Source organism: Gopherus evgoodei, chromosome 3, assembly GCF_007399415.2.
Source record: "Gopherus evgoodei ecotype Sinaloan lineage chromosome 3, rGopEvg1_v1.p, whole genome shotgun sequence".
Lineage (NCBI taxonomy): Eukaryota > Metazoa > Chordata > Testudines > Testudinidae > Gopherus > Gopherus evgoodei.
The window spans coordinates 9,980,825-10,005,955 of NC_044324.1; the positions used below are offsets into that span (position 1 = coordinate 9,980,825).

General features: G+C 60.6%; 1 protein-coding gene across 2 annotated transcripts in view; it reads left to right on the forward strand.

Annotated features, from left to right (window-relative positions):
• Window positions 1-25,131, forward strand: part of LOC115647993 (cGMP-dependent protein kinase 1-like) — a 69,632-nt gene that overhangs the window by 38,769 nt on the left and 5,732 nt on the right. For both annotated transcript variants that reach the window (XM_030555034.1, XM_030555035.1), the window contains 10 exons: window positions 2,586-2,663; window positions 3,848-3,936; window positions 4,892-4,957; window positions 5,389-5,442; window positions 6,040-6,084; window positions 11,922-12,051; window positions 12,168-12,298; window positions 12,785-12,874; window positions 14,167-14,308; window positions 15,312-15,475. In XM_030555034.1, coding sequence (XP_030410894.1) covers window positions 2,586-2,663; window positions 3,848-3,936; window positions 4,892-4,957; window positions 5,389-5,442; window positions 6,040-6,084; window positions 11,922-12,051; window positions 12,168-12,298; window positions 12,785-12,874; window positions 14,167-14,308; window positions 15,312-15,475 — 989 coding nt within the window. The remainder of the gene's footprint in view (window positions 1-2,585; window positions 2,664-3,847; window positions 3,937-4,891; window positions 4,958-5,388; window positions 5,443-6,039; window positions 6,085-11,921; window positions 12,052-12,167; window positions 12,299-12,784; window positions 12,875-14,166; window positions 14,309-15,311; window positions 15,476-25,131) is intronic.

Sequence of the window (25,131 nt, forward strand, 5' to 3'; positions counted from 1 at the left end):
GGCTGTCCACGTGTCCATCCCGCGGGGCCAGCCCCATTGGTATGGAGCTTGACCTGTCCTTGTGTCCGTTCCCTCCGGGGCCAGGCCTATCCGCGTGTCCATCCCACGGGGCCAGGCCTGTCCACGTGTTCATCCCGCGGGGCCAGACCTGTATGCGTGTCCCTTCCGTGGGGCCAGGCCTGTCTGCGTGTCCGTCCTGTGGGGCCAGGCCTGTCCACGTGTCCATCCCGCGGGGCCAGACCTGTACGCGTGTCCCTTCCGTGGGGCTGGGCCTGTCTGCGTGTCCGTCCTGCGGGGCCAGACCTGTCCACATGTCACTCCCGCAGGGCCAGCCACATTGGTATGGAGCTTGACCTGTCCTTGTGTCCGTTCGCTCCGGGGCCAGGCCTGTCCGCATGTCCATCCCACGGGGCCAGGCCTGTCCACATGTCCATCCCGCGGGGCCAGACCTGTACGCGTGTCCCTTCCGTGGGGCCGGGCCTGTCTGCGTGTCCGTCCCGCGGGGCCAGACCTGTCCACGTGTAACTCCCGCGGGGCCAGCCCCATTGGTATGGAGCTTGACCTGTCCTTGTGTCCGTTCCCTCCGGGGCCAGGCCTGTCCGCATGTCCATCCCACGGGGCCAGGCCTGTCCACGTGTTCATCCCGCGGACCTGGGCTGTCCACATGCCCATCCCACGGGGCCAGACCTGTACGCGTGTCCCTTCCATGGGGCCGGGCCTGTCTGCGTGTCCATCCCGCGGGGCCTGGGCTGTCCATGTGTCCCCCCGTGGGGTCAGCCCCATCCATATGGAGCTCGGCCTGTTTGTGTGTCTGTCCCACGAGGTTTGGCCTGTGTGTCTGTCCCGCGGGGCTGGGCCTGTCTGTGCGTCTGTCCCGCGGGGCTGGGCCTGTCTGTGCGTCCGTCCCGTGGGGCTGGGCCTGTCTGTGCGTCCGTCCCGCGGGGCTGGGCCTGTCGGTGCGTCCGTCCCGCGGGGCTGGGCCTGTCTGTGCGTCTGTCCCGCGGGGCTGGGCCTGTCTGTGCGTCTGTCCCGCGGGGCTGGGCCTGTCTGTGCGTCTGTCCCATGGGGCTGGGCCTGTCTGTGCGTCTGTCCCATGGGGCTGGGCCTGTCTGTTCGTCTGTCCCGCGGGGCTGGGCCTGTCTATGCGTCTGTCCCGCGGGGCTGGGCCTGTCGGTGCGTCTGTCCCGCGGGGCTGGGCCTGTCTGTGCGTCTGTCCCGCGGGGCTGGGCCTGTCGGTGCGTCCGTCCCGCGGGGCTGGGCCTGTCGGTGCGTCCGTCCCGCGGGGCTGGGCCTGTCTGTGCGTCCGTCCCGCGGGGCTGGGCCTGTCTGTGCGTCCGTCCCGCGGGGCTGGGCCTGTCTGTGCGTCCGTCCCGCGGGGCTGGGCCTGTCTGTGCGTCCGTCCCGCGGGGCTGGGCCTGTCTGTGCGTCCGTCCCGCGGGGCTGGGCCTGTCTGTGCGTCCGTCCCGCGGGGCTGGGCCTGTCTGTGCGTCTGTCCCACGGGGCTCGGCCTGTCTGTGTGTCTGTCCCGCGGGGCTGGGCCTGTCTGTGTGTCTGTCCCGCGGGGCTGGGCCTGTCTGTGTGTCTGTCCCGCGGGGCTGGGCCTGTCTGTGTGTCCGTCCCATGGGGCTGGGCCTGTCTGTGTGTCCGTCCCGCGGGGCTGGGCCTGTCTGTGCGTCTGTCCCGCAGGGCTGGGCCTGTCTGTGCGTCTGTCCCATGGGGCTGGGCCTGTCTGTGTGTCCGTCCCACGGGGCTGGGCCTGTCTGTGTGTCCCTCCGTGTAGGTAGGGATGCCAGGTGCCTGGGTTTCGACTGGAACGTCCGGTGGAAAAGGGAGCCCGGCGGCTCTGGTCAGTGGCACTACAGGGCTAAGGCAGCTCCCTGCCTGCCTGGGCTCCGTGTGGCTCCCGGAAGCGGCCGTCACGTCCCGCCTCCAGCTCCTAGGCACAGGAGCGATCAGGGAAGCTCCGTGTGCGGCCCCCGCCCCGAGCACCAGCTCCGCAGCTCCCATTGGCCAGGAACTGGGGCCAGTGGGAGCTGGCGAGGTGGCGCCTGTGAGCAGAGTCAGCGGGCAGAGCTGCCTGGCCACGCCTGCGCTGAGGAGCTGGATATGCCAGGCCGCTTTCGGGACCCATGCGGAGCCCAGGCGGGCAGGGACCCTCCCTGAGCCCCACTGTGCAGTGGATCGGGAGCCGCCTGAGGTCAGCACTGCCCAGTTGGAGCCTGCACCCCCCCCAACCCCCTGCCCCAGGTTGGAACCCCGTCCTGGAGCCCACACCCCCTCCCACATGTCACCCACAGGCCTGAGCCCCCTCCTGCACCCAAACTCCCTCCCGGAGCCCACACCTCCTCCTGCATCCCAACCCCATCCCCCTGCCCCAAGTCGGAACCCCCACCTGGACCCTGAATCCGGCACCCCCTCCCACATCCCAACCCCCTGCCCTGAGTCCCCTCCAAACCCAAACTCCCTCCTGGGCTCGCGCCCCCTCCCATACCCCAGCCCTGAGCCCCCGCTGGCACCCAAACTCCCTGGGTCTGTCCATGCGTCCATCCTGCAATGACAGCTCTGTCCGTGTGTCCGTCCTGCAGTGCACATTCGCTCATGACGAGGTGATCGTTCGCGAAGGGGACGAGGGGAATAACTTCTACATCATCCTGAGAGGAGAGGTGGGTCCAGCCCAGCCCGGGGCCCGACCCCTCCCTTCCCCTCCCCTGCCGGAGCACTATCCCTCCCCTGCCTGGGGTACTTCCCCTCCCCTCCCCTGCCGGAGCACTATCCCTCCCCTCTCCCCTCCTGGCCCGGGGCCCGACCCCTCCCTTCCCCCGCCCTGCCGGGGCACTATCCCTCCCCTGCCTGGGGTACTTCCCCTCCCCTCCCCTGCCGGAGCACTATCCCTCCCCTGCTGGGGCATGAGCCCTCCCCTGCCTGAGCACTATCCCTCCCCTGCCTGGGGTACTTCCCCTCCCCTCCCCTGCCGGAGCACTATCCCTCCCCTGCCTGGGGCACTATCCCTCCCCTCTCCCCTCCTGGCCCGGGGCCCGACCCCTCCCTTCCCCCGCCCTGCCGGGGCACTATCCCTCCCCTGCCCGGGGCACTACTGTTCCCCTCCCCCCGCCTGGCCTGGGGCATGACCCTTCCCTTCCCCTGCTGGGGCACGAGCCCTCCCCTGCCTGGGGCACTACCCCTCCCCTCTCCCGCCCTGTTGGGACAACAGTTCACCCCCCCTTCCAGGCATTCTTGGGAAGCTGGGCGGGGCTGCAGCCCCCACCTGGCACTCAGGACGACTGGGTTCGATTCCCTGCTCAGCTGAGCTAACGAGCCCAGGTCCTTGTCTCCCAGCAGCCCCTCAATGCAGCCAGCCCGGGCAGATCACACTCACACCTTCCTCTGGGGGAGTCCCCCTGCCCGCTCCCCTCCTCAGCCGCCCAGAGCCCACCCCCGGCTCTGCTGCCACAGGGGAGCAGGGGCAGTTCCGGGGCGGGTAGGTGACTGGGGAGCCTGGGGGTTGGGGTGCTGCTCCCCTCAGAGAGCCCAGGTGTAAACACTCCCAGTCCCCTGCCCTGGGCCCCCTGCCTCCACCCTTCCAGCCCCCCAGAACTGAGCTCCTCTGCCCGCCCAGGGGTCCCCTGCCCCCACCCCCCCAGCCCCCCAAAACTGGGTTCCTCTGCCCCTGGGCCCCCTGCCCCCATCCCTCCAGCGCCCCCAAACTGGGCTCCTCTGCCAGCCCAGAACCCCCTGCCCCCACCCCTCCAACCCCCCCGAACTGGGCTCCTCTGCCAGCCCAGAGGCCCCTGCCCCCCAGCCCTCCAGCCCCCCCAGGAGCGATGCCCCAGCTCCCGTCTCCCTACAGGTTCGGGTCAGCAGGCGTGTGCAGGGGCGAGAGGAGCCGATCCGGGTGCTACGAGCCGGCGAGCACTTCGGGGAGCTGTCGCTGCTGCGGTAGGTGCCACCCTGGAGTCCCTCGGCCCCGTCCAGCCGGCCCTGGCAGCCGCACACCAAGGGCCCATGCGGGCGCTCGAAGCCGGACGTGCAACACACACAACATCGGGTCTGGCACATGCACATGCACACACCGTGGGGCCTGGCACACACACACAGAGATACACACCCCGTGGGGCCTGGCACACACACGCGCGCGCGCGCCCCGCAGGGCCTGGCACACACACACACCACCCATCCCATGGGTTGTGGCACACACACACACACACACACCACACACACCCCGCAGGGCCTGGCATATACAGACACCACACACACACACATCCCGTGGGGCCTGGCACACACACACACCACACATCCCATGGGTCCTGGCACACACACACACACACACACACCACACACACCCCGCAGGGCCTGGCATATACAGACACCACACACACACACATCCCGTGGGGCCTGGCACACACACACACCACACATCCCATGGGTCCTGGCACACACACACACCACACACACACACCCTGCGGGGCCTGGCACACGCACAGGCACACCCCGTGGGGCCTGGCACACACACATCCACAGACCGCGGGGCCCGGCACACACACACGCACACACACACGCACAGACCGCGGGACCCGGCACATACACACACACACCACGGGTCTTGGCACACACACACCACGTGGCCCACATGGGCACTCACAGCTGGATGTGTGCACGCCCTGTGCACACGCGTGCACGCTCCCTGGCGCTCTCCCCATCCCTGTCACCCCTGGCACAGGTGGGCTCCCTGGTACTTGCCCCCCAGTGTCTCCGCTCCCCGCCCACACATGGACACTCCCAGCCCACACCGTCCCCAGCTCCCCATCCCAGTAGAGACGCCAAGTCTCCTGTCTCCACCCCGCACAGCCTCCCCCACCCCCTGCCAACCTCACGGCCTCTCTCTTCTCTGCAGCAACATCCGCCGGACGGCCACCTGCCGGGCGCACGGGGAGGTCGCCTGCATCACCATCACCAAGCAGTGAGTCGGGAGCCCCATGCTAGGGGGCACCATGGTGCCAAGGGGACTTGACTTCAAGCCCTGCCCGATGATGCCACGGACATGGCATGTGGTGCCCAGGGCGAGCTTTGCCCCCCTTCCTCCACAGGCCTGCCAGCCAGAGTAACTGGAGCCAGGACTCCTGTGTTCTCTCCCCGGCGCTGGGAGGGGAGCGGGGGCTTGTGGGTTAGATCTGGGGGGGACTGGGAGCCAGGACTCCTGGGTTCTCTCCCCAGCGCTGCCACTGATTTGCTATGTGCGCCTGGCTGAGTCCCTTTGTCTCTGCTCCTCCCTCCTCTGTCTCTGGGTCAGGGGCTGCGCTGTGCCTTGGCTCCTGGGGGCAGAGGCTGTTCTGGTGGGCTGGGTCCCTCCACCGGTCCTGCCAACACCTCCTGTCTCCTCTCTCCCCACAGAGACTTCCAGGAGATCTGCCCCTTCTGTCCCACGCCCAGGCAGCTCTCAGAGCCGTGAGTGTCTCCCTGGGGATGGGGACAGGTGGTCCTGCTAACACTGCCCCTCCATGGGGCCAGGGCATCCCTGTGTGGCGAGGCACAGCCAGGACCATGGGGGGCGGCTACCATGGGGGGCAGGTGCCATGGGAAGGTAGGAGAGAGGGGGACCATGGGGGCAGGTGGCAGGGGTGGGTGCCATGGGGAGGTAGGCAGGAGGGGGGCCATGAGGCAGGTGCCACACAGTGGCAGGGTGGCAGGGGATGCCAAGGGATGGGTGCCACGCAGGGGCAGGGGGCTATGAGGCAGGTGTCATGGGGCGGTGGGTGGCAGGGGATGCCAGGGGGCAGGTGCCACACAGTGGCAGGGGGCTATGAGGTGGATGTCATGGGGCAGTGGGTGGCAGGGGATGCCAGGGGGCAGGTGCCCCGCAGTGGCAGGGGGCCATGAGGCGAGTGTCATGGGGTGGTGGGTGGCAGGGACTGCCAGGGGGCAGGTGCCACACAGTGGCAGGGTGGCAGGGGGCTGTAAGGTGGGTGCCATGCAGTGGCAGAGGGGCTCCTGTCCTGATCCCAGGGGACTGATCCCATGTTTGGTTTGTTTTCGCTCTGTCAGAGATGTGGCCATGCTGGAGGTTCCCTCCCTTCCTGAGCCCGGATGGTGAGTCCCAGCCCCGGGGCCCCGCATAGACCCAGCCGGCCCTCGAGGGATCCTTCCCCTCCGCCAGGGTCTCCCTGGCTCTGTGTCTCAGAGTCAGAAGGATGGGGCTGGAAGGGACCTTGTGGGCACCACGTCCAGCCCCCGGCTCTGAGGCAGGGCCGGGTGAACCTGGACCAGCCCTAACGGGTTTGTCCAATGTGTCCTTAAACCTCCAGTGGTGGGATCCCACAGCCTCCCTGGGGAGCGGGTCCCCACCATCACTCCCCAGCCGTTGGACAGGTCTTCCTAGGCGCCAGCCTCAGCACAGGCAGGGCCCCCCCCAGCTGCAGCCCCGCTTCGGGGACTTGCTGCAGTGCTCTGGTGCTCACTCCTTTGAAGGGGGACAAACCCAAAGTTTTGATGAAATGCGCCCATCCCTCAGTGTGGAGAGAGGAGTGCACACTCTCCCCCGCCCCGTCCTCCATTAGAATTGACAGAATCAAATGGTATTAACTATAAGGGTCAGATCTGAAGTGGTAAAAGGAGTAACACACAGAACAAAGCAGATTACCAAGCAGATGAAAACAAACCCGCAAACGAAGCTGCTTTCACTAGACATTGGTTACAGATAGCATTGCTCCCCTCAGATGTTGCTGGCAGGGTGCAAAGTTGCTGGGGTTCAGAGTTCCAGTTATTCCTTTTTAGACTGGACGCGTCTCAGTGTGGACTCCCCGCTGCCTTCCCTTCAGCAGTCTGTCTTCTTGGGCAGAGCCATGGCGCCCCATGTGCCTTCCTCCCCACCCTAAATAGGATTGACATAAGGCTGGAATCCTTGACCCCCCTTCCAGGGGAAGTTACAAGAAGTCCCAGGTAACGCTTAGTGTCAGGTGACAAGACGACCTGCCGGTAGGATCACAGCGTCCATGAGGCAGGGGCAGCATGGAGCGGCTGCAGGAAGGCCTGGCTTTTCACAGCTCCTTGTCCTCACTGATGGGCCATCCGTCCCATCTTCCTTTTCCATTCTTGTACCTGAAGGCTTGGCAGCGGGTGTCACCCGAAGTAGCACGGGTGAAACACAGACACAGGTCGATATTCCTGACTCCAGATACAGAAATGACATTGGCACACACACTGGATAATCGTAAATCAGAACTGGGCCAATGATCCCTTACAGGAGCCATCTCCATAGTGCACTCTCCCCTCCCCTCCCCTCTGCCCAGCCCCGATCCCCCGTGCCCCCAAACCCACCTCTGCCCAGCTCCAATCCCCCCAGCCCTGATCCCCCCCATACACCCATCCCCACCTCTGCCCCACCCCAATTCCCCCAGCCCTGATCCCACCCGTGCCCCCATCCCAATGTCTGCCTAGCCCCAATCCCCCCTGTGCCCCCAAACCCACCTCTGCCCAGCTCCAATCCCCCCAGCCCTGATCCCCCCCATACACCCATCCCCACCTCTGCCCCACCCCAATTCCCCCAGCCCTGATCCCACCCGTGCCCCCATCCCAGTGTCTGCCTAGCCCCAATCCCCCCTGTGCCCCCAAAGCCACCTCTGCCCAGCCCCGATCCCCCCCGTGCCCCCAAACCCACCTCTGCCCAGCTCCAATCCCCCAGCCCTGATCCCCCCATACACCCATCCCCACCTCTGCCCCACCCCAATTCCCCCAGCCCTGATCCCACCTGTGCCCCCATCCCAGTGTCTGCCTAGCCCCAATCCCCCCTGTGCCCCCAAAGCCACCTCTGCCCAGCCCCGATCCCCCCCGTGCCCCCAAACCCACCTCTGCCCAGCTCCAATCCCCCAGCCCTGATCCCCCCCATACACCCATCCCCACCTCTGCCCCACCCCAATTCCCCCAGCCCTGATCCCACCTGTGCCCCCATCCCAATGTCTGCCCAGCCCGATCCCCCTCGTGCCCCCAAACCCACCTCTGCCTAGCCCCGATCCCCCCCGTGCCCCCAAACCCACCTCTGCCCAGCCCCGATCCCCCCTGTCCCCCATCCCCACCTCTGCCCAGCCCCGATCCCCCCTGTCCCCCATCCCCACCTCTGCCCAGCCCCAATCCCCCCTGTGCCCCCATCCCCACCTCTACCCCCAGCAGGCTCTCAGGCGTGTTCTTTCTTTCTGTTCCAACACAGTGCGAGGTGCAGGTGCCTTCTGACAAACCCCTGCCTCCAGCTGTGGCCCCCGGGCTCTTCCCAGGGGCTTCCCGGGGCCCTGCCCATAAAAGGTGGGGCTGCCCCAGCACTGGCTCAGCTGTGGCCAGGGGCGGAGGGGATCAGACTGGGCTGGCAGCGCTGGGGCAGGTGGGGACAGTATCTGCCCCCAGGAGCAGGAATGGGGAAGCAACCCAGCCAGAACCCTGTGGGAGGCTCCCCAGGTGAGGGGGAGCGATGGGGGGGCTACCAATGGGGGGCTAGGGCAGGAGAGCTGCGCAGGGGGGGTTGAAGCTGGAGGGAAGGCTGGCTGGGTGTGGAACCCATACGGTCCAGGGCCTGGGAAGGGGGCTGGGGGAGGAGAGCTGCGCAGAGGGGGTTGGAGCTGGAGGGAAGGCTGGCTGGGTGTGGGACCCATACGGTCCAGGGCCTGGGAAGGGGGCTGGGGGAGGAGAGCTGCGCAGAGGGGGTTGGAGCTGGAGGGAAGGCTGGCTGGGTGTGGGGACCATGCAGTCCAGGGGGGCGGGGGGGCTGGGAAGGGGGCTGAGGGAGGAGAGCTGTGAAGGGGGGGTTGGAGCTGGAGGGAAGGCTGGCTGGGTGTGGAACCCATACGGTCCAGGGCCTGGGAAGGGGGCTTGGGGAGGAGAGCTGCGCAGAGGGGGTTGGAGCTGGAGGGAAGGCTGGCTGGGTGTGGGGACCATGCAGTCCAGGGGGGCGGGGGGGCTGGGAAGGGGGCTGAGGGAGGAGAGCTGTGAAGGGGGGGTTGGAGCTGGAGGGAAGGCTGGCTGGGTGTGGGGACCATGCAGTCCAGGGGGGCGGGGGGGCTGGGAAGGGGGCTGAGGGAGGAGAGCTGTGAAGGGGGGGTTGGAGCTGGAGGGAAGGCTGGCTGGGTGGAGGGGCCCACACGGTCCAGGGGGCTGGGGGAGGAGGGCTGTGCAGAGGGGGTTGCAGCTGGAGGGAAGGCTGGCTGGGTGTGGTGCCCATGCGGTCCGGGGGTTGAGGGGGGCTGGGAAGGGGGGGCTGGCTGGCTTTGGGATCTTGCCCCTAGAGCTTCCACATATGTAAGACCCAGTGGCCTATGGACCCTGCCTAGTTCTTAGACCTATGGAGTGTCTGCTTGGGGGGTCCTTACCTTCCCCAGCCCCACAGCTGTCCTGCCTTCCCCCTGCACCCCCATCCTGATGCCCCACCACATCCTCCCTTCCCACATGCCCGGCGCCCACCTTGTCCTCCTCCACCTCCCCCGGCTCCTGCCAGACAAACCCCTGCGACATGGGGGCCCCGTTGTGCCAAAGATTCGCTGGAGGGTAGGGATAGGATACAGAGGGACCTAGACAAATTAGAGGATTGGGCCAAAAGAAGCCTGATGAGGTTCAACAAGGACAAGTGCAGAGTCCTGCACTTAGGACGGAAGAATCCCATTCACTGCTACAGACTAGGGACCGAGTGGCTAGGCAGCAGTTCTGCAGAAAAGGACCTAGGGGTTACAGAGGATGAGAAGCTGGATATGAGTCAGCAGTGTGCCCTTGTTGCCAAGAAGGCTAATGGCATTTTGGGCTGTATAAGTAGGGGCATTGCCAGCAGATCGAGAGGCAAGATCATTCCCCTCTATTCGGCATTGGTGAGGCCTCATCTGCAGTACTGTGTCCAGTTTTGAGCCCCACACTACAAGAAGGATGTGGAAAAATTGGAAAGAGTCCAACGGAGGGCAACAAAAATGATTAGGGGGCTGGAGCACATGACTTATGAGGAGAAGCTGAGGGAACTGGCATTGTTTAGTCTGCAGAAGAGAAGAATGAGGGGGGATTTGATAGCTGCTTTCAACTACCTGAAAGGGGGTTCCAAAGAGGATGGATCTAGACTGTTCTCAGTGGTGGCAGATGACAGAACAAGGAGTAATGGTCTCAAGTTGCACTGGAGGAGGTTTAGGTTGGATATTAGGAAACACTATTTCACTAGGAGGGTGGTGAAGCACTGGAATGGGTTCCCTAGGGAGGTGGTGGAATCTCCTTCCTTAGAGGTTTTTAAGGTCAGGCTTGACAAAGCCCTGGCTGGGATGATTTAGTTGGGAATTGGTCCTGCTTTGAGCAGGGGGTTGGACTAGATACCTCCTGAGGTCCCTTCCACCCCTGCTATTCTATGATGCTATGAAGGGTGGGCCTGTGGGCTCAGCCCCCCTGGGAACAAGGGGCCACCTTTCACAGGGCAAGGCCAAGAACCCCAGACTCCCTTAAGCCGTTTCCCTCTGATGAGCGGGAAGGGGTCTGTGACTCAGGGCCACAGCTGAGTGTGTGGGGCAGGTTGGGGTCACAACCTGGGGAGCAGAATGGGGTTGGGGGGGGTCACAGCCATGGGGGAGAGGTAGTGGCTGGGGGGGCGTCACTGCCAGTGGGAGGTAGGGGTTGGGGGTTGTCACGGAGTCCCTGGGCGATGCTCTGGAACTGCTCCCCACCAAGCCAGGCAGGACTTTGAGGAACCTCCTCTCCCTTGGAGCAGACTTGTTCAGGGCAAGAAGCTCCCACGGCTTCACCTCCTGGGTCTCTCCTTGGAGCATTCAGCATCCTCTGCCCCTTCATGTGCTTCCCACAGCGAGTCTGCCCCAGCGGGGTCCTGGGGAAGCCAGAGGGTCCTGCCCCCCCCACTTTGCAGTCAGACGTGACTCTCAGCCAGCCAGTAATACAGAGGTTTATTCGATGACAGGAACAGGGTCGAAAACAGAGCTTGTGGGTACAGCGAACCGGACCCCTCGGCCGGGTCCATTCTGGGGGGCAGTGAGCCAGACCCCCACGTCTGCAATTCACTCCTCGTCCCCAGCCAGCTCCCGACTAACCAGCCCCTCCTCTCTGCTCAGCTCCTTTCCCGGGCCAGGAGGTCACCTGATCTCTTTGTCTCCAACACCTTCAGCTGGCACCTTTGCAGGGGGGGGGCCCAGGCCATCAGTTGCTAGGAAACAGAGTGCCAGGCATTTAGGTGCACTGGCCCCTTCCTCTGCAGCAACCACACACCTTTATTCCACCACCTAGATATTAAGAACTGCAGAGGGGACACTGAGGCACCAACACAATATTCAGAGGGAACATTAAGAACATTCCCATTTCGTTAGAGGGGGTCACAGCCATGGGGGGAGGTAGTGGCTGGGCGGGGTCACAGCCGGGGTGGGGGGCTGGAGTTGGAGGGGGTCACAGCCATAGGGGGGGGGAGCCGGGGCAGCTCCAGGCCCCAGCATGCCAAGCGCGTGCTTGGGGCGGCAAGCCGCGGGGGGTGCTCTGCCGGCGCTGCGGTTTGCCTGCAGAGGGTCCGCTGGTCCCGCGGCTTCGGAGAACCTCCCACAGGCAAACCGCTGGAGGCAGCCTGCTTGCCATGCTTGGCGTGGCAAAATCCCTAGACCCACCCCTGGGAGGAGTTTGAGCTCCCAGAGACCCCCCAGCTGCTGTTCCCCACGGCCTTGCAGAATGGAGGTGGGGCCTGGCTGGGCCCGGCGCTGAGCACGTTGCACGTCGGGCCCATGGGGACAGCTGGGGGCCGGTTCTGGATCTCATTGGGCCCTAGCGCCCTTTGCCTGGGGGTGGCAGGCGGGGTCTCTCCCCAGGCCCTGGGGCAGGGGGTGTGTGTGAGCAGGACCCACTGGGCCAGGCTGGGGTGGGGTCATGGCGGGGCAGGTGCCGTCCGTGTGTCCGGACTCTCACCGTGGGTCGCTCCCCCACAGCGCCCCAGGCCCCGAGACGGGCCCAGCTCCGCTGCAGCTCCAGGACCTGGCAGCCGTGCGCTACGAGGACGGGCAGCACCAGGGGCTCCCCGTGGTCCTGGGCACCGGCGGCTTCGGCAGAGTTGAGCTGGTGAGATCAAGCAGCCCCTCACGCCAAGTGCCAGTCCTGGGGGGTGCCAAACCCCCCTCCCCTGGAGGTGAGAGCCCCGGGCCCTGCCTGGTGCCCTGACGCCCTGCTCCCCCCAGGTGCGCGGGCGGGGGCAGCTCTTCGCCCTCAAGCGGATCCGCAAGGAGCACGTGGTGCTGAGGCGGCAGCAGGACCATGTGCGCAGGGAGAAGCGGGTGCTGGAGAGGAGCCGCTGCCCCTTCATCGTGGGGTAGGCGCTGCCCCGGGGCCCTGGGCTGGGGGCAGAGCACAGGGGGCAGCGGGTGCAGTGACGCCCCCGGGAAGAGGGGCAGTGGTGGGGGTGCTCGGGGGGAGCTGTCCCTGGGAGTGCGGGCACTGCTGGGGAGCTGCTCCCGAGAGTAGGGGGCACTGGTGGAGATTTTTGGGGAGGGCTGCCCCCATGTAGGGGGGCAATGGTGTGGTTGCTTGGGGGGGCCTGCCCCTTGGAGAAGGGGGCACTGGTGGGGTCCTGGGCACACTGGTGGGATTGCTCAGGGGGGCTGCCCCCGGGAGTGGGGGGCACTGGTGGGATTGCTCGGGGGCTGCTCCCGGGAGTGGGGGGCACTGGTGGGATTGCTCGGGGGGCTGCCCCTGAGAGGGAAAGCACTGGTGGGGTTGCTAGGGGGCATTGGCAGGGATGCTGTGGCGGGGAGGGGGTCAGAAGCTCCAGTTAACCCCTTCTCACCCTCTCCCCCAGGCTCTTTGGCACCTTCAGGGACAGCCAGTATGTCTACATGCTGCTGGAGTTCTGCCCGGGGGGCGAGCTGTGGACCAAGCTGCGTGAGGTGTATGGAGCTGGGGACACGCGGAGTGGGGGGCGGCGTGGGGCCAGGGGCTGGCAGACGGAGCAGGCACGCTGGTGGCAGCGCGGATGAGGCTGTGGCAGATGGGGGATGTGGGCAGCAGTTGGCAGGTGGTGCGGGCGGGGCTGTGGTGGGATTGCTGGGAGTGGGCGGGGCTGTGACGGGATTGCTGGGGATGGGTGGGGCCATGATGGGATTGCTGGGAGTGGGCGGGGCTGTGACGGGATTGCTGGTGGGTGGGGGCAGGGGTGGCGCCAGGCACCAGCATGCTAAGTGCGTGCTTGGGGCGGCAAGCCACTGGGGGCGCTCTGCCGAAGGCAGCCTGCCTGCCGTGCTTGGGGGGGCAAAATGCCTAGAGCTGCCCATGGGTCGGGGGCAGTGTTAACTGGCGGCACAGGCAGGGTTGCCGTGTGCCAGGCTTGCAGGTGGTGCAGGCGGGGCCGTAGCGGGATTGCTGGAGGGTGGGGGTGTCACAGAGTCCCTGGGCGATGCTCTGGAACTGCTCCCCACCAAGCCAGGCAGGACTCTGGGGAGCCTCCTCTCCCTCGGACCAGACTGTCTGCAGGGCAAGAAGCTCACACGGCTTCACCTCCTGGGTCTCTCCTTGGAGCATTCAGCATCCTCTGCCCCTCCGTGCGCTTCCCACAGCGAGTCCACCCCAGCGGGGTCCTGGGGAAGCCAGAGGGTCCTGCACCCCCACTTTGCAGTCAGACGTGACTCTCAGCCAGCCAGTAACACAGAGGTTTATTCGACGACAGGAACAGGGTCTAAAACAGAGCTTGTAGATACAGCGAACCGGATCCCTCGGCCGGGTCCATTCTGGGGGGCAGCGAGCCAGACCCCCCCGTCCTCCCTCACTTCCTGTCCCCAGCCAGCTCCAAACTGAACCCCCCTCCAGCCCCTCCTCTCTGGGCTTTGTCTCTTTCCCGGGCCAGGAGGTCATCTGAGCTCTTTGTTCACCTTTAGCTATTCCCTTTGCAGGGGGGAAGGGCCCCGGCCATTAGTTGCCTGGAGACAGATGTGTCAGCTATTGATGCACACTGGAGACTTAAGAACTGCATAGGGGAAACTGAGGCACCCACACAGTATTCAGAGAAAACATTAAGAACAGTCCCACTTCGTCACAGGGGAGTGGTGTTCGCAGCTGTTGTGGGCAGGGCAGTAGTGGGATGGCTGGGGGATAGGAAGGGGTCAGGCCGGGGGCTGTGCCTGCGGGGGCTCTGCCATCCGTGGGCCCAGGGCGGATGTGTGGGCACTGAGCCGTCGTGCCCCCTAGGCGCTGCTTCGAGGAGGAGGTGGCTGTGTTCTGCTCAGCCTGCGTGGTGGAGGGACTTGACTACCTGCACGGCAACGGGATCGTGTACCGGGACCTCAAGCCCGAGAACCTGATGCTGGACAAGCAGGGCTACATCAAACTGGTACCTGGGGGCAGGGCCGGCAGGCCCCAGAGCAGCCAGTGGGGCACTAGGGAGGAGCTGCCTGGGTCGGCCCCGCTCTTCCTGGCACTGGGGAGAGGCCTGGGGCATGACCCCTCCTGGAGGCTCTTGATGGAAGGCAGCCAGCCTGGTGGGGTGAAGGGCAGGACCTGGAGTGCAGGGAGGACCCGTTCCCAAACAGGTGGCTGCCAGGAAGGGCTGGAGGCTGCCAAAGCAGAGGTGGGGCTCTTGGGCCAGTCACGCCCTCCTTGCCCCCAGGGCCTGCCCTGTGCCCTCCTGCTGGTGTGTGGGGAGGAGCTGGGTGGCGCTGTGCCAGTGCCGTGGGACCTCGGCTCCCTGCGCGGTGGCCGGAGCAGCAAACAGGTGCCAGGCCGCACACGGACCAGGAGCAACAGGAACAGTCCCCAAGTGCTGCCCAGCCCCATAGGGCCCTCACCAGGCTCTGGCTGGGCACCTGGTGCCAGGGCAGAAAGCAGGACGGGGCGTCTAGGCTGGGCAGGAGGAAGACAAGAGGCAGGAGAGGGGACCAGGTCTGCAGCTGTTGAGCATGAGGAAGAGATGGGATGGGGGGGCAATCGGGGGCTATTGGTCACCTGGCGCACGGCCCAGACAGCCCAGAGACCTGACTGATGGTTACAGTCCAGCCTAGCTGCAGTGACCCCCATGGTTCACACTCTGGCTGGCTCCCTTCCTCAGTCAGCTCCTGGGTGAAAGCCCCCAGCTTCCTGCAGAGAGCCCCGGGCCCCCTCCCAGGCCTTGCTCTCTGGGAGGGTCCCTTCCCAGCCCCCAGGGGGTAGGGAAAGCCCCGAGTCAGGGAGCTGGCATGGCCTGCATCTGCCCCCTTGCTGAGCTGGGTCTGTTTCAAGCACTCCCTTAATGCCTCCTTGCCCCACCCAGCCAGGGCAGCAACCCCCAGCCCAGGTCTCCAGGCCTGGCTGGCCCAGGGGGGTGGGGCACTGCTGGCTCACAGCCTGCTGCTTGGCAGGTGGATTTCGGCTTTGCCAAGGAGCTGGAGCAGGGGGAGAAGACCTACTCATTCTGTGGCACGCCCGAGTACCTGGCACCTGAGATCCTGCGGCACGAGGGCCATGACTTCGCTGTCGACTTCTGGATGATGGGCATCCTCATCTTCGAGATGCTGGTGGGCCGGTGAGGGACCTCACAAGCCGTTCCCCCCCGCCTGGGACCCCCACGGTACCCCCTGGGATCAGCCCCTGCCCCCACCTGTGTCTGGGACACCCACAGCCCCCCGGGATCAGCCCCTGCCCCCATCTGTGCCTGGGACACCGGCAGTCCCCCAGGATCAGCCCCTGCCCCCATCTGTGCCTGGGACACCGGCAGTCCCCCAGGATCAGCCCCTGCCCCCATCTGTGCCTTGGACAGCCACAGCCCCCTGGGATCAGCCCCTGCCCCCACCTGTGCCTGAGACACCCGCAGCCCCCCAGGATCAGCCCCTGCCCCCACCTGTGCCTGCGACCCCCACAGCCCCCCAGGATCAGCCCCTGCCCCCACCTGTGTCTGGGACCCCCACACACCCCGGGATCAGCCCCTGCCCCCATCTGTGCCTGGGACACCGGCAGTCCCCCAGGATCAGTCCCTGCCCCCATCTGTGCCTGGGACACCGGCAGTCCCCCAGGATCAGTCCCTGCCCCCATCTGTGCCTGGGACACCGGCAGCCCCCCAGGATCAGCCCCTGCCCCCATCTGTGCCTGGGACACTGGCAGTCCCCCAGGATCAGCCCCTGCCCCCATCTGTGCCTCGGACAGCCACAGCCCCCTGGGATCAGCCCCTGCCCCCACCTGTGCCTGAGACACCCGCAGCCCCCCAGGATCAGCCCCTGCCCCCACCTGTGCCTAGGACCCCCACAGCCCCCTGGGATCAGCCCCTGCCCCCACCTGTGTCTGGGACCCCCACAGCCCCCTGGGATCAGCCCCTGCCCCCACCTGTGTCTGGGACCCCCACAACCCCCTGGGATCAGCCCCTGCTCCCATCTGTGCCTGGGACCCCCACAGCCCCCTGGGATCAGCCCCTGCCCCCACCCGTGTCTGGGACCCGCACAGCCCCCCTGTGATCAGCCCCTGCCCCCACCCGTGTCTGGGACCCGCACAGCCCCCCTGTGATCAGCCCCTGCCCCCACCTGTGCCTGGGACCTCCACAGCCCCTTGTGATCAGCCCCTGCCCCCACCTGTGCCTGGGACACCTGCAGCGCCCCTTGGGGGGTCAGACATGGAGCCCGGGACCCCCAAGGTGCCCCCTGGGGGTCACTTCCTGCCCCTCTGTAACAACGCTGCCTTCGGTAGGACCCAGCTGAGAGTGCCAGTTCAGGACAAATTGCTTAACCCAGGGCAGTTACAGCCCCAGGCTGGGGTTTTTTCCGCCTCTAAGACAAACCAAACCAGCCAGACAAAAAGGACTTTGGTTTCACCCCACTGGCCAACCACAAGTCACACAAGCAATTTCCTTAGACACTCCAGTCTCCCAGTATCACCACCAGTGCCACCCATCCTGGGGATGAATCAATGGTTATGAAAACCAACACCTCAGTAAGAGAAAAACGGTTCTCCTGATCCTAAAGGACCCAGGTCAAATGGTAACTTAGATCTAACCCAAATACCCGCTTAGAGCCAATTCTTATTAACTAAATTAAAATTTATTACAAAAGAAGAGAGAGAGAGTGTTGGTTAAAAGATCAATATACAGACAGACTTGAATTCAATTCTTGAGGTTCAGATACATAGTAGAGATGAGCTTGTAGTTGCCAAAAGTTCTTTTAGAAATAGTCCATAGGTTATGTCCAATGTCCATATTCAGGGTGGCTCCAGTCAGTGACTGGGGATCTCAATCCTTATGGCTTAAGGTTTCCCCCTCTTGAAACCCAAAGCAGATCTGAGATGAAGCAGGATCGTGTCCCAGGGTTTTTATACATTTCCAGCAGCCTTTTGGCCTGAGAAAACAATGGGTTTAACTCCTTCCCCCAAACATCCTGGCAATTAGCACAGGGTAATTTATCCATTGAACAGTTCAGATACAAGTATCAGAGGGTAGCCGTGTTAGTCTGGATCTGTAAAAGCAGCAAAGAATCCTGTGGCACCTTATAGACTAACAGACGTTTTGGAGCATGAGCTTTCGTGGGTGAATACCCACTTCCTCAGATGCATGTAATGGAAATATCCAGGGGCAGGTATATATATGTGTGCTAGCAAGCAAGCTAGAGATAACGAGGTCAGTTCAATCAGGGAGGATGAGGCCCTGTTCTAGCAGTTGAGGTGTGAAAACCAAGAGAGGAGAAACTGGTTCTGTAATTGGCAAGCCATTCACAGTCTTTGTTCAATCCTGAGCTGATGGTGTCAAATTTGCAGATGAACTGAAGCTCAGCAGTTTCTCTTTGAAGTCTGGTCCTGAAGTTTTTTTGCTGCAGGATGGCCACCTTAAGGTCTGCTATAGTGTGGCCAGGGAGGTTGAAGTGCTCTCCTACAGGTTTTTGTATATTGCCATTCCTAATGTCTGATTTGTGTCCATTTATCCTTTTCCGTAGAGACTGTCCAGTTTGGCCAATGTACATAGCAGAGGGGCATTGCTGGCATATGATGGCGTATATTACATTGGTGGATGTGCAGGTGAATGAACCAGTGATGGTGTGGCTGATCTGGTTAGGTCCTGTGATGGTGTCGCTGGTGTAGATATGTGGGCAGAGTTGGCATCGAGGTTTGTTGCATGGATTGGTTCCTGAGCAAGAGTTATTATGGTGTGGTGTGCAGTTACTGGTGAGAATATGTTTCAGGTTGGCAGGTTGTCTGTGGGCAAGGATTGGCCTGCCACCCAAGGCCTGTGAAAGTGTGGGATCATTGTCCAGGATGGGTTGTAGATCCTTGATGATGCGTTGGAGGGGTTTTAGCTGGGGGCTGTATGTGATGGCCAGTGGAGTCCTGTTGGTTTCTCTCTTGGGTTTGTCTTGCAGTAGGAGGCTTCTGGGTACACGTCTGGCTCTGTTGATCTGTTTCCTTATTTCCTCGTGCGGGTATTGTAGTTTTGAGAATGCTTGGTGGAGATTTTGTAGGTGTTGGTCTCTGTCTGAGGGGTTAGAGCAGATGCGGTTGTACCTCAATGCTTGGGTGTAGACAATGGATCGTGTGATGTGACCTGGAACAACGCTTCCTCAGCTCTCGTCCACTCACACCCCTTCTCTATCTACGCTACATTGATGACATCTTCATCATCTGGACCCATGGGAAGGAGACTCTGGAAAAATTCCACCATGATTTCAACAGCTTCCACCCCACCATCAACCTCAGCCTGGACCAATCTACACAGGAGGTCCACTTTCTTGACACCACGGTGCAAATCAGTGATGGTCACATTAACACCACTCTATATCGAAAACCCACCGACCGCTATGCCTACCTTCATGCCTCCAGCTTCCATCCCGGGCACATCACACGATCCATTGTCTACACCCAAGCATTGAGGTACAACCGCATCTGCTCTAACCCCTCAGACAGAGACCAACACCTACAAAATCTCCACCAAGCATTCTCAAAACTACAATACCCGCACGAGGAAATAAGGAAACAGATCAACAGAGCCAGACGTGTACCCAGAAGCCTCCTACTGCAAGACAAACCCAAGAGAGAAACCAACAGGACTCCACTGGCCATCACATACAGCCCCCAGCTAAAACCCCTCCAACGCATCATCAAGGATCTACAACCCATCCTGGACAATGATCCCACACTTTCACAGGCCTTGGGTGGCAGGCCAATCCTTGCCCACAGACAACCTGCCAACCTGAAACATATTCTCACCAGTAACTGCACACCACACCATAATAACTCTTGCTCAGGAACCAATCCATGCAACAAACCTCGATGCCAACTCTGCCCACATATCTACACCAGCGACACCATCACAGGACCTAACCAGATCAGCCACACCATCACTGGTTCATTCACCTGCACATCCACCAATGTAATATACGCCATCATATGCCAGCAATGCCCCTCTGCTATGTACATTGGCCAAACTGGACAGTCTCTACGGAAAAGGATAAATGGACACAAATCAGACATTAGGAATGGCAATATACAAAAACCTGTAGGAGAGCACTTCAACCTCCCTGGCCACACTATAGCAGACCTTAAGGTGGCCATCCTGCAGCAAAAAAACTTCAGGACCAGACTTCAAAGAGAAACTGCTGAGCTTCAGTTCATCTGCAAATTTGACACCATCAGCTCAGGATTGAACAAAGACTGTGAATGGCTTGCCAATTACAGAACCAGTTTCTCCTCTCTTGGTTTTCACACCTCAACTGCTAGAACAGGGCCTCATCCTCCCTGATTGAACTGACCTCGTTATCTCTAGCTTGCTTGCTAGCACACATATATATACCTGCCCCTGGATATTTCCATTACATGCATCTGAGGAAGTGGGTATTCACCCACGAAAGCTCATGCTCCAAAACGTCTGTTAGTCTATAAGGTGCCACAGGATTCTTTGCTGCCAGTTCAGATACAGGTTACCACAACCTTCAAAGAGACACATAGACAATAATACTGTTTCCCTCAAGTGTCTTCCTAATTGTTAATATTCCTTTTTTGAGCTTTGAATCAAAGCTCTAGCAATAGACAAGCCTTGTTTGCTGACATCCCAAGCCCTGAGCAAACACCTCCCCTTCTATAAGAACATAAGAGTGGCCATGCTGGGTCAGACCAAAGGTCCATCAAGACCAGTATCCTGTCTGCCGACAGTGGCCAGTGCCAGGTGCCCCAGAGGGAATGAACAGAACAGGGAATCATCCAGTGATCCATCCTCTGTCGCTCATTCCCAGCTTCTGGCAAACAGAGCCTGGGGCACCATCCCTGCCCAGCCTGGCTAATAGCCATTGATGGACCTGACCTCCAGGAACTTATCTAGCTCCCTTTTGAACCCTGTTATAGTCCTGGCCTTCACAACACCATCCAGCAAGGAGTTCCACAGGTTGACAGTATGTTGCATGAAATAATACTTTCTTGTGTTTGTTTTAAACCTGCTGCCTATTCATTTCATTTGGTGACCCCCTTGTTCTTGTGTTATGAGAAGGAATAAAGAACTCTTCCTTATTTACTATCTCCACACCGGGCATGATTTTCTAGACCTCTGTCATATTCTCCCCTTAGTCGTCTCTTTCCAAGCTGAAAAGTCCCAGTCTTATTAATCTCTCCTCATACGGAAGCTGTTCCAGACCTCTAATAATTTTTGTTGCCCTTTTCTGAACCTTTTCCAATTCCAATATAACTTTTTTGAGATGGGGCAACCACATCTGCACCCAGTATTCAAGGTGTGGACGTGCCATGGATTTATATAGAGGCAATATGATATTTTCTGTCTCATTATCTATCCCTTTCCTAATGATTCCCAATATTCTGTTCGCTTTTTTGTCTGCCGCTGCACATTGTGGATAGTTCTCTGAAAACATCCACTCAATGACTCCAAGATCTTTCTTGAGTGGTAACAGCTAATTTAGCCCCCACCATTGTATCTGTCTGATTGTTATTATGTTTTCCAATGTGCATCACTTTCCATTTACCAGCCTTGAATTTCATCAGCCATTTTGTTGCTCAGTCCCCCAGTTTTGTGAGATCCCTTTGTAGCTCTTCTCAGGCTGCCTGGGACTTAACTAGCTGGAGTCGTTTTCTATCATCTGCCAATTTTGCCACCTCACTGTTTACCCCTTTTCCAGGTAGTTTATGAATATGTTGAACAGTAATGGTCCCAGCACAGACTCCTGGGGGACACCACTATTTACCTCTCTCCATTCTGAAAACTGACAGTTTATTCCTGTCTTTTAACCCAGGAGTAGGCAAACTTCCTGCCGGCCCCTGAGCTCCTGGCCTGGGAGGCTCTCCCCCCAGCCCCTCCCCTGCTGTTCCCCCTCGCCCGTAGCCTCAGCTCGCTCGCTCTGCCGACGGTGCAATGCTCTGGGCGCCGGGGCTGTGAGCTTTCTGGGGCAGCACAGCTGCTGAGCCCAGCCTGACCCAGTCTCTGCTGCGTGGTGGCGTGGCTGGCTCCAGCCAGGCGGTGTGGCTGCCTGTCCTGGTGCTCTGGGCAGCGTGACAGTAGTGCTGCCAGCCACCGGTGCTCCAGGCAGCGCGGTAAGGGGGCAGGGGAGTTCGGGGGTGTGTGTGGATAGGGCTTGGGTCGGTCAGAGGGCGGGGAACAGGAGGTTGAATAGGGGCAGGAGTCCCGGGGGGCAGTCAGGAAGGAGAGGAGGGGTTGGATGGGGCAGCGGGGGGCAGTTAGGGATGGGGGTTCCAGGGCTGGTCAGAGGATAGGGAGAAGGGGTGGTTGGATGGGGTTGGGGGTCAGTCAGGAACAAGGGGTTGGATGGGGTGGCAGGGGGCAGTCAGGGGCAGCAGTTTCAGGGGGCAGTCAGGGGACAGGGAGTGGGGGGGGTAGATGGGCCAGAGGTCTAGGGGGAGCTGTCAGGGAATGGGAAGGTTGGATAGGGCTGGAGTCCCGGGGAGGTGGATAGGAGGTGGGGGCCAGGCCGTGGCCCCCTCCCCTAACCGGCTCTCCATACAATTTCTGAAACCCAATGCGGCCCTCAGGCCAAAAAGTTTGCCGGCCCCTGTTTTAACCAGTTACCAGTCCATGAGAGAACCTTCCCTTTTATCCCATGACAGCTTACTCTGCTCAAGCTGGCAAGGGATGTTGCCAAACGCTTTCTGAAAATCTAAGTTCACTATAACCACTGGATCACCCTTGTCCTCATGTTTGTTGACCACCTCAAAGAATTCTAGTAGATTGGTGAGGTATGATTTCCCTTTACAAAAGCCATGTTGACTCTTCCCCAACAAATTATGTTCATCCATGTGTCTGATAATTCTGTTCTTTATGATAGTTTCAACCAATTTTCCCAGTACTGAAGTCAGGCTTACTGGCCTGTAGTTGCCAGGGTCACCTCTGGAGCCCTTTTTAAAAATTGGCATCACATTAGCTATCCTCCAGTCATTTGGTACAGAAGCTGATTTAAATGATAGCTTACATACCACAGATAGGAGTTCTGCAATTTCACATTTGAGCTTCTTCAGAACCCTTGGGTGATACCCTCAGGTCCTGGAGACTTATTACTGTTCAGTTTATCAATTAGTTCCAAAACCTCCTCTAATGACACCTCAATTTGGGACAGTTCCTCAGATCTGTCACCCAGAAGGAATGGCTCAGGTTTGAGAATCTCTCTAACATCCTCAGCCGTGAAGACTGATGCAAAGAATCCATTTAGTTTCTCTGCAATGGCCTTGTCATCCTTGAGTTCTCCTTTAGCATCTCAGTGATCCAGTGGCCCCACTGCTTACTTAGCAGCTTCCTGCTTCTTATGTATTTAAAAAAAATTGCTATTATATTTGGAGTTTTTGGCTAACTGTGCCCCAAATTCTTTTTTGGTCTTTCTAATTATATTTTACACTTCATTTGCCAGGGTTTATGCTCCTTTCTATTTTTCTCATTAGGATTTAACTTCCACTTTTTAAAGGAGGCCTTTGTGTCTCTGCTTCTCCGTCTCTAACAATGCCGGCTGCATTTCAAAGCTCTGTTCATTTACAGCTCTTCCTAACCAGTCTTTAAAGTTCGGCCCTGGGTCAGGTCAGTCTGGGAGGTAATTAACTCTGTCTGGCCCTGTCACCTTCCAAAGAGATATTATATCACACTCATAACATCACACCCCCAACGCAAAATTGATGCAGGAAGAGATGACAAAAACACCATTGACCGCATCCCAAGAGCTCCCCATCCTTGGGCCTGTCTCACTACAGCTTGTACTGGGTTAGCAGCTGTAACCCTGGGAGAATAACATGAGGGGGCAAGGAGTCCAGGAGAGCTGGCTGTATTTTAAAAAATCCTTATTGAGGTTGCAGGAACAAACCATCCCGATGTGTAGGAAGAATAGTAAATACGGCAGGCGACCAGCTTGGCTTAACAGTGAAATCCTTGCTGATCTTAAACACAAAAAAGAAGCTTACAAGAAGTGGAAGATTGGACAAATGACCAGGGAGGAGTATAAAAATAATGCTCAGGCATGCAGGAGTGAAATCAGGAAGGCCAAATCACACTTGGAGTTGCAGCTAGCAAGAGATGTTAAGAGTGACAAGAAGGGTTTCTTCAGGTGTGTTAGCAACAAGAAGAAAGTCAAGGAAAGTGTGGGCCCCTTACTGAATGAGGGAGGCAACCTAGTGATGTGGAATAAGCTAATGTACTCAATGATTTTTTTGCCTCTGTCTTCACGAACCAGGTCAGCTCCCAGGGGTCGAGCTGTTAGTCCCATCTACGCCGGAGACCTTTGCCTCGGCACGGGACTTGATAGCGCTCACGGAGCCATTGCAGCCTCAAACCACGGCACCCCCGGGACAGGTAACCTCCAGAGGCAAACCAATGCTGAGAGCACCGTCTCCGGAGTCCAGACAGGTCCAGCCACCAGGACCCAGAGCTCCCTCCAGACACGGAGGTGCAGCCCCAGACAGAACCCCCCGTGGACGCTCTGTTGCCAGGGGTTTCCTCGTCGTCTTCCCCTGATGAGGCAGTGGCGGGTACCTCGTCCTCCAGCCCTCCCCCTCTAGATCTTAGGGCACACCAGGACCTCCTCCGACGCGTGGCACAGAACCTGGACATTCAAGCAGAGGAGGTCTCTGAAATCGAGGACCCTGTGGTGAGCATCCTCTCCGCTGATGCGCTCACCAGAGTGGCCCTACCTTTCATCAAGACTATTCAAGCCAACGCCGCTACTATCTGGCAGTCACCGGCCTCCATTCCTCCGACCGCTCGAGGAGTGGAAAGGAAGTACATGGCCCCCTCGAAGGGCTATGAATACCTGCACGTTCACCCGACACCCTGCTCCCTTGTGGTCCAGTCGGTGAACGACAGGGAGCACCATGGTCAAGAGGCCCCGGCACCCAAGTCTAAGGAGGCGAGACGGATGGACCTCCTGGGCCGCAAGGTCTATTCAGCGGGGGCGCTACAGCTCAGGGTCTCGAACCAGCAGGGCCTCCTTAGCCGCTACTCCTTTAACTCTTGGGTGACGGCGGGCAAATTTGCAGAGCTGTTACCGCAGGACGCCCGTCAGGAATTTACCACCATTCTTGACGAGGGCAAAAAGGTAGCGAGGACCTCGCTACAAGCCTCCTTAGATGCTGCGGACTCGGCCGCTCAGACCCTTGCCTCGGGGCTTACGATGCGCCGCATTTCCTGGCTTCAGGTCTCTGGCCTTCCGCCAGAGCTCCAGCATACTATCCAGGACCTCCCCTTCGAAGGCCAGGGCCTGTTTTCCGATAAGACAGACCCCAGACTAAAGGGCCTTAAAGACAATCGAGTCATCATACGGTCTTTGGGGATGCATACGCCTGCGACACAGCACAGGCCATTCCGGCAGCAGAACCAACAACAGCAGCGTCGGCCGTATCTTCAGTTCCGTCTGCGGCAGGACCTCACTAGGCGCCGCGGCAGGAACAACCGACGCAGACAGTCGGGTGGCCAAACGGGGCAAAACCAAGGCTCCGCCAAGGCCCCTCCTGGACCCAAGCCTTCATTTTGAAGGTGCGCCCGAGGGCGCAGTACCAGTTTCCCCTCCGGATCCTTCCCCGCAGTTTTCCAACCGTCTTTCATTTTTCCTCCCGGCGTGGACCCAAATAACATCGGACCGTTGGGTCTTGCGCACTGCAGGCCGGTTATCGCCTGCAGTTTTCATCGCCCCCCCCCCCACCACCACCACCCTCGTCCCTCTTCAGGGACCCCTCTCACGAGCAATTCCTCCGTCAGGAGGTACAGACGCTCCCCGTCAA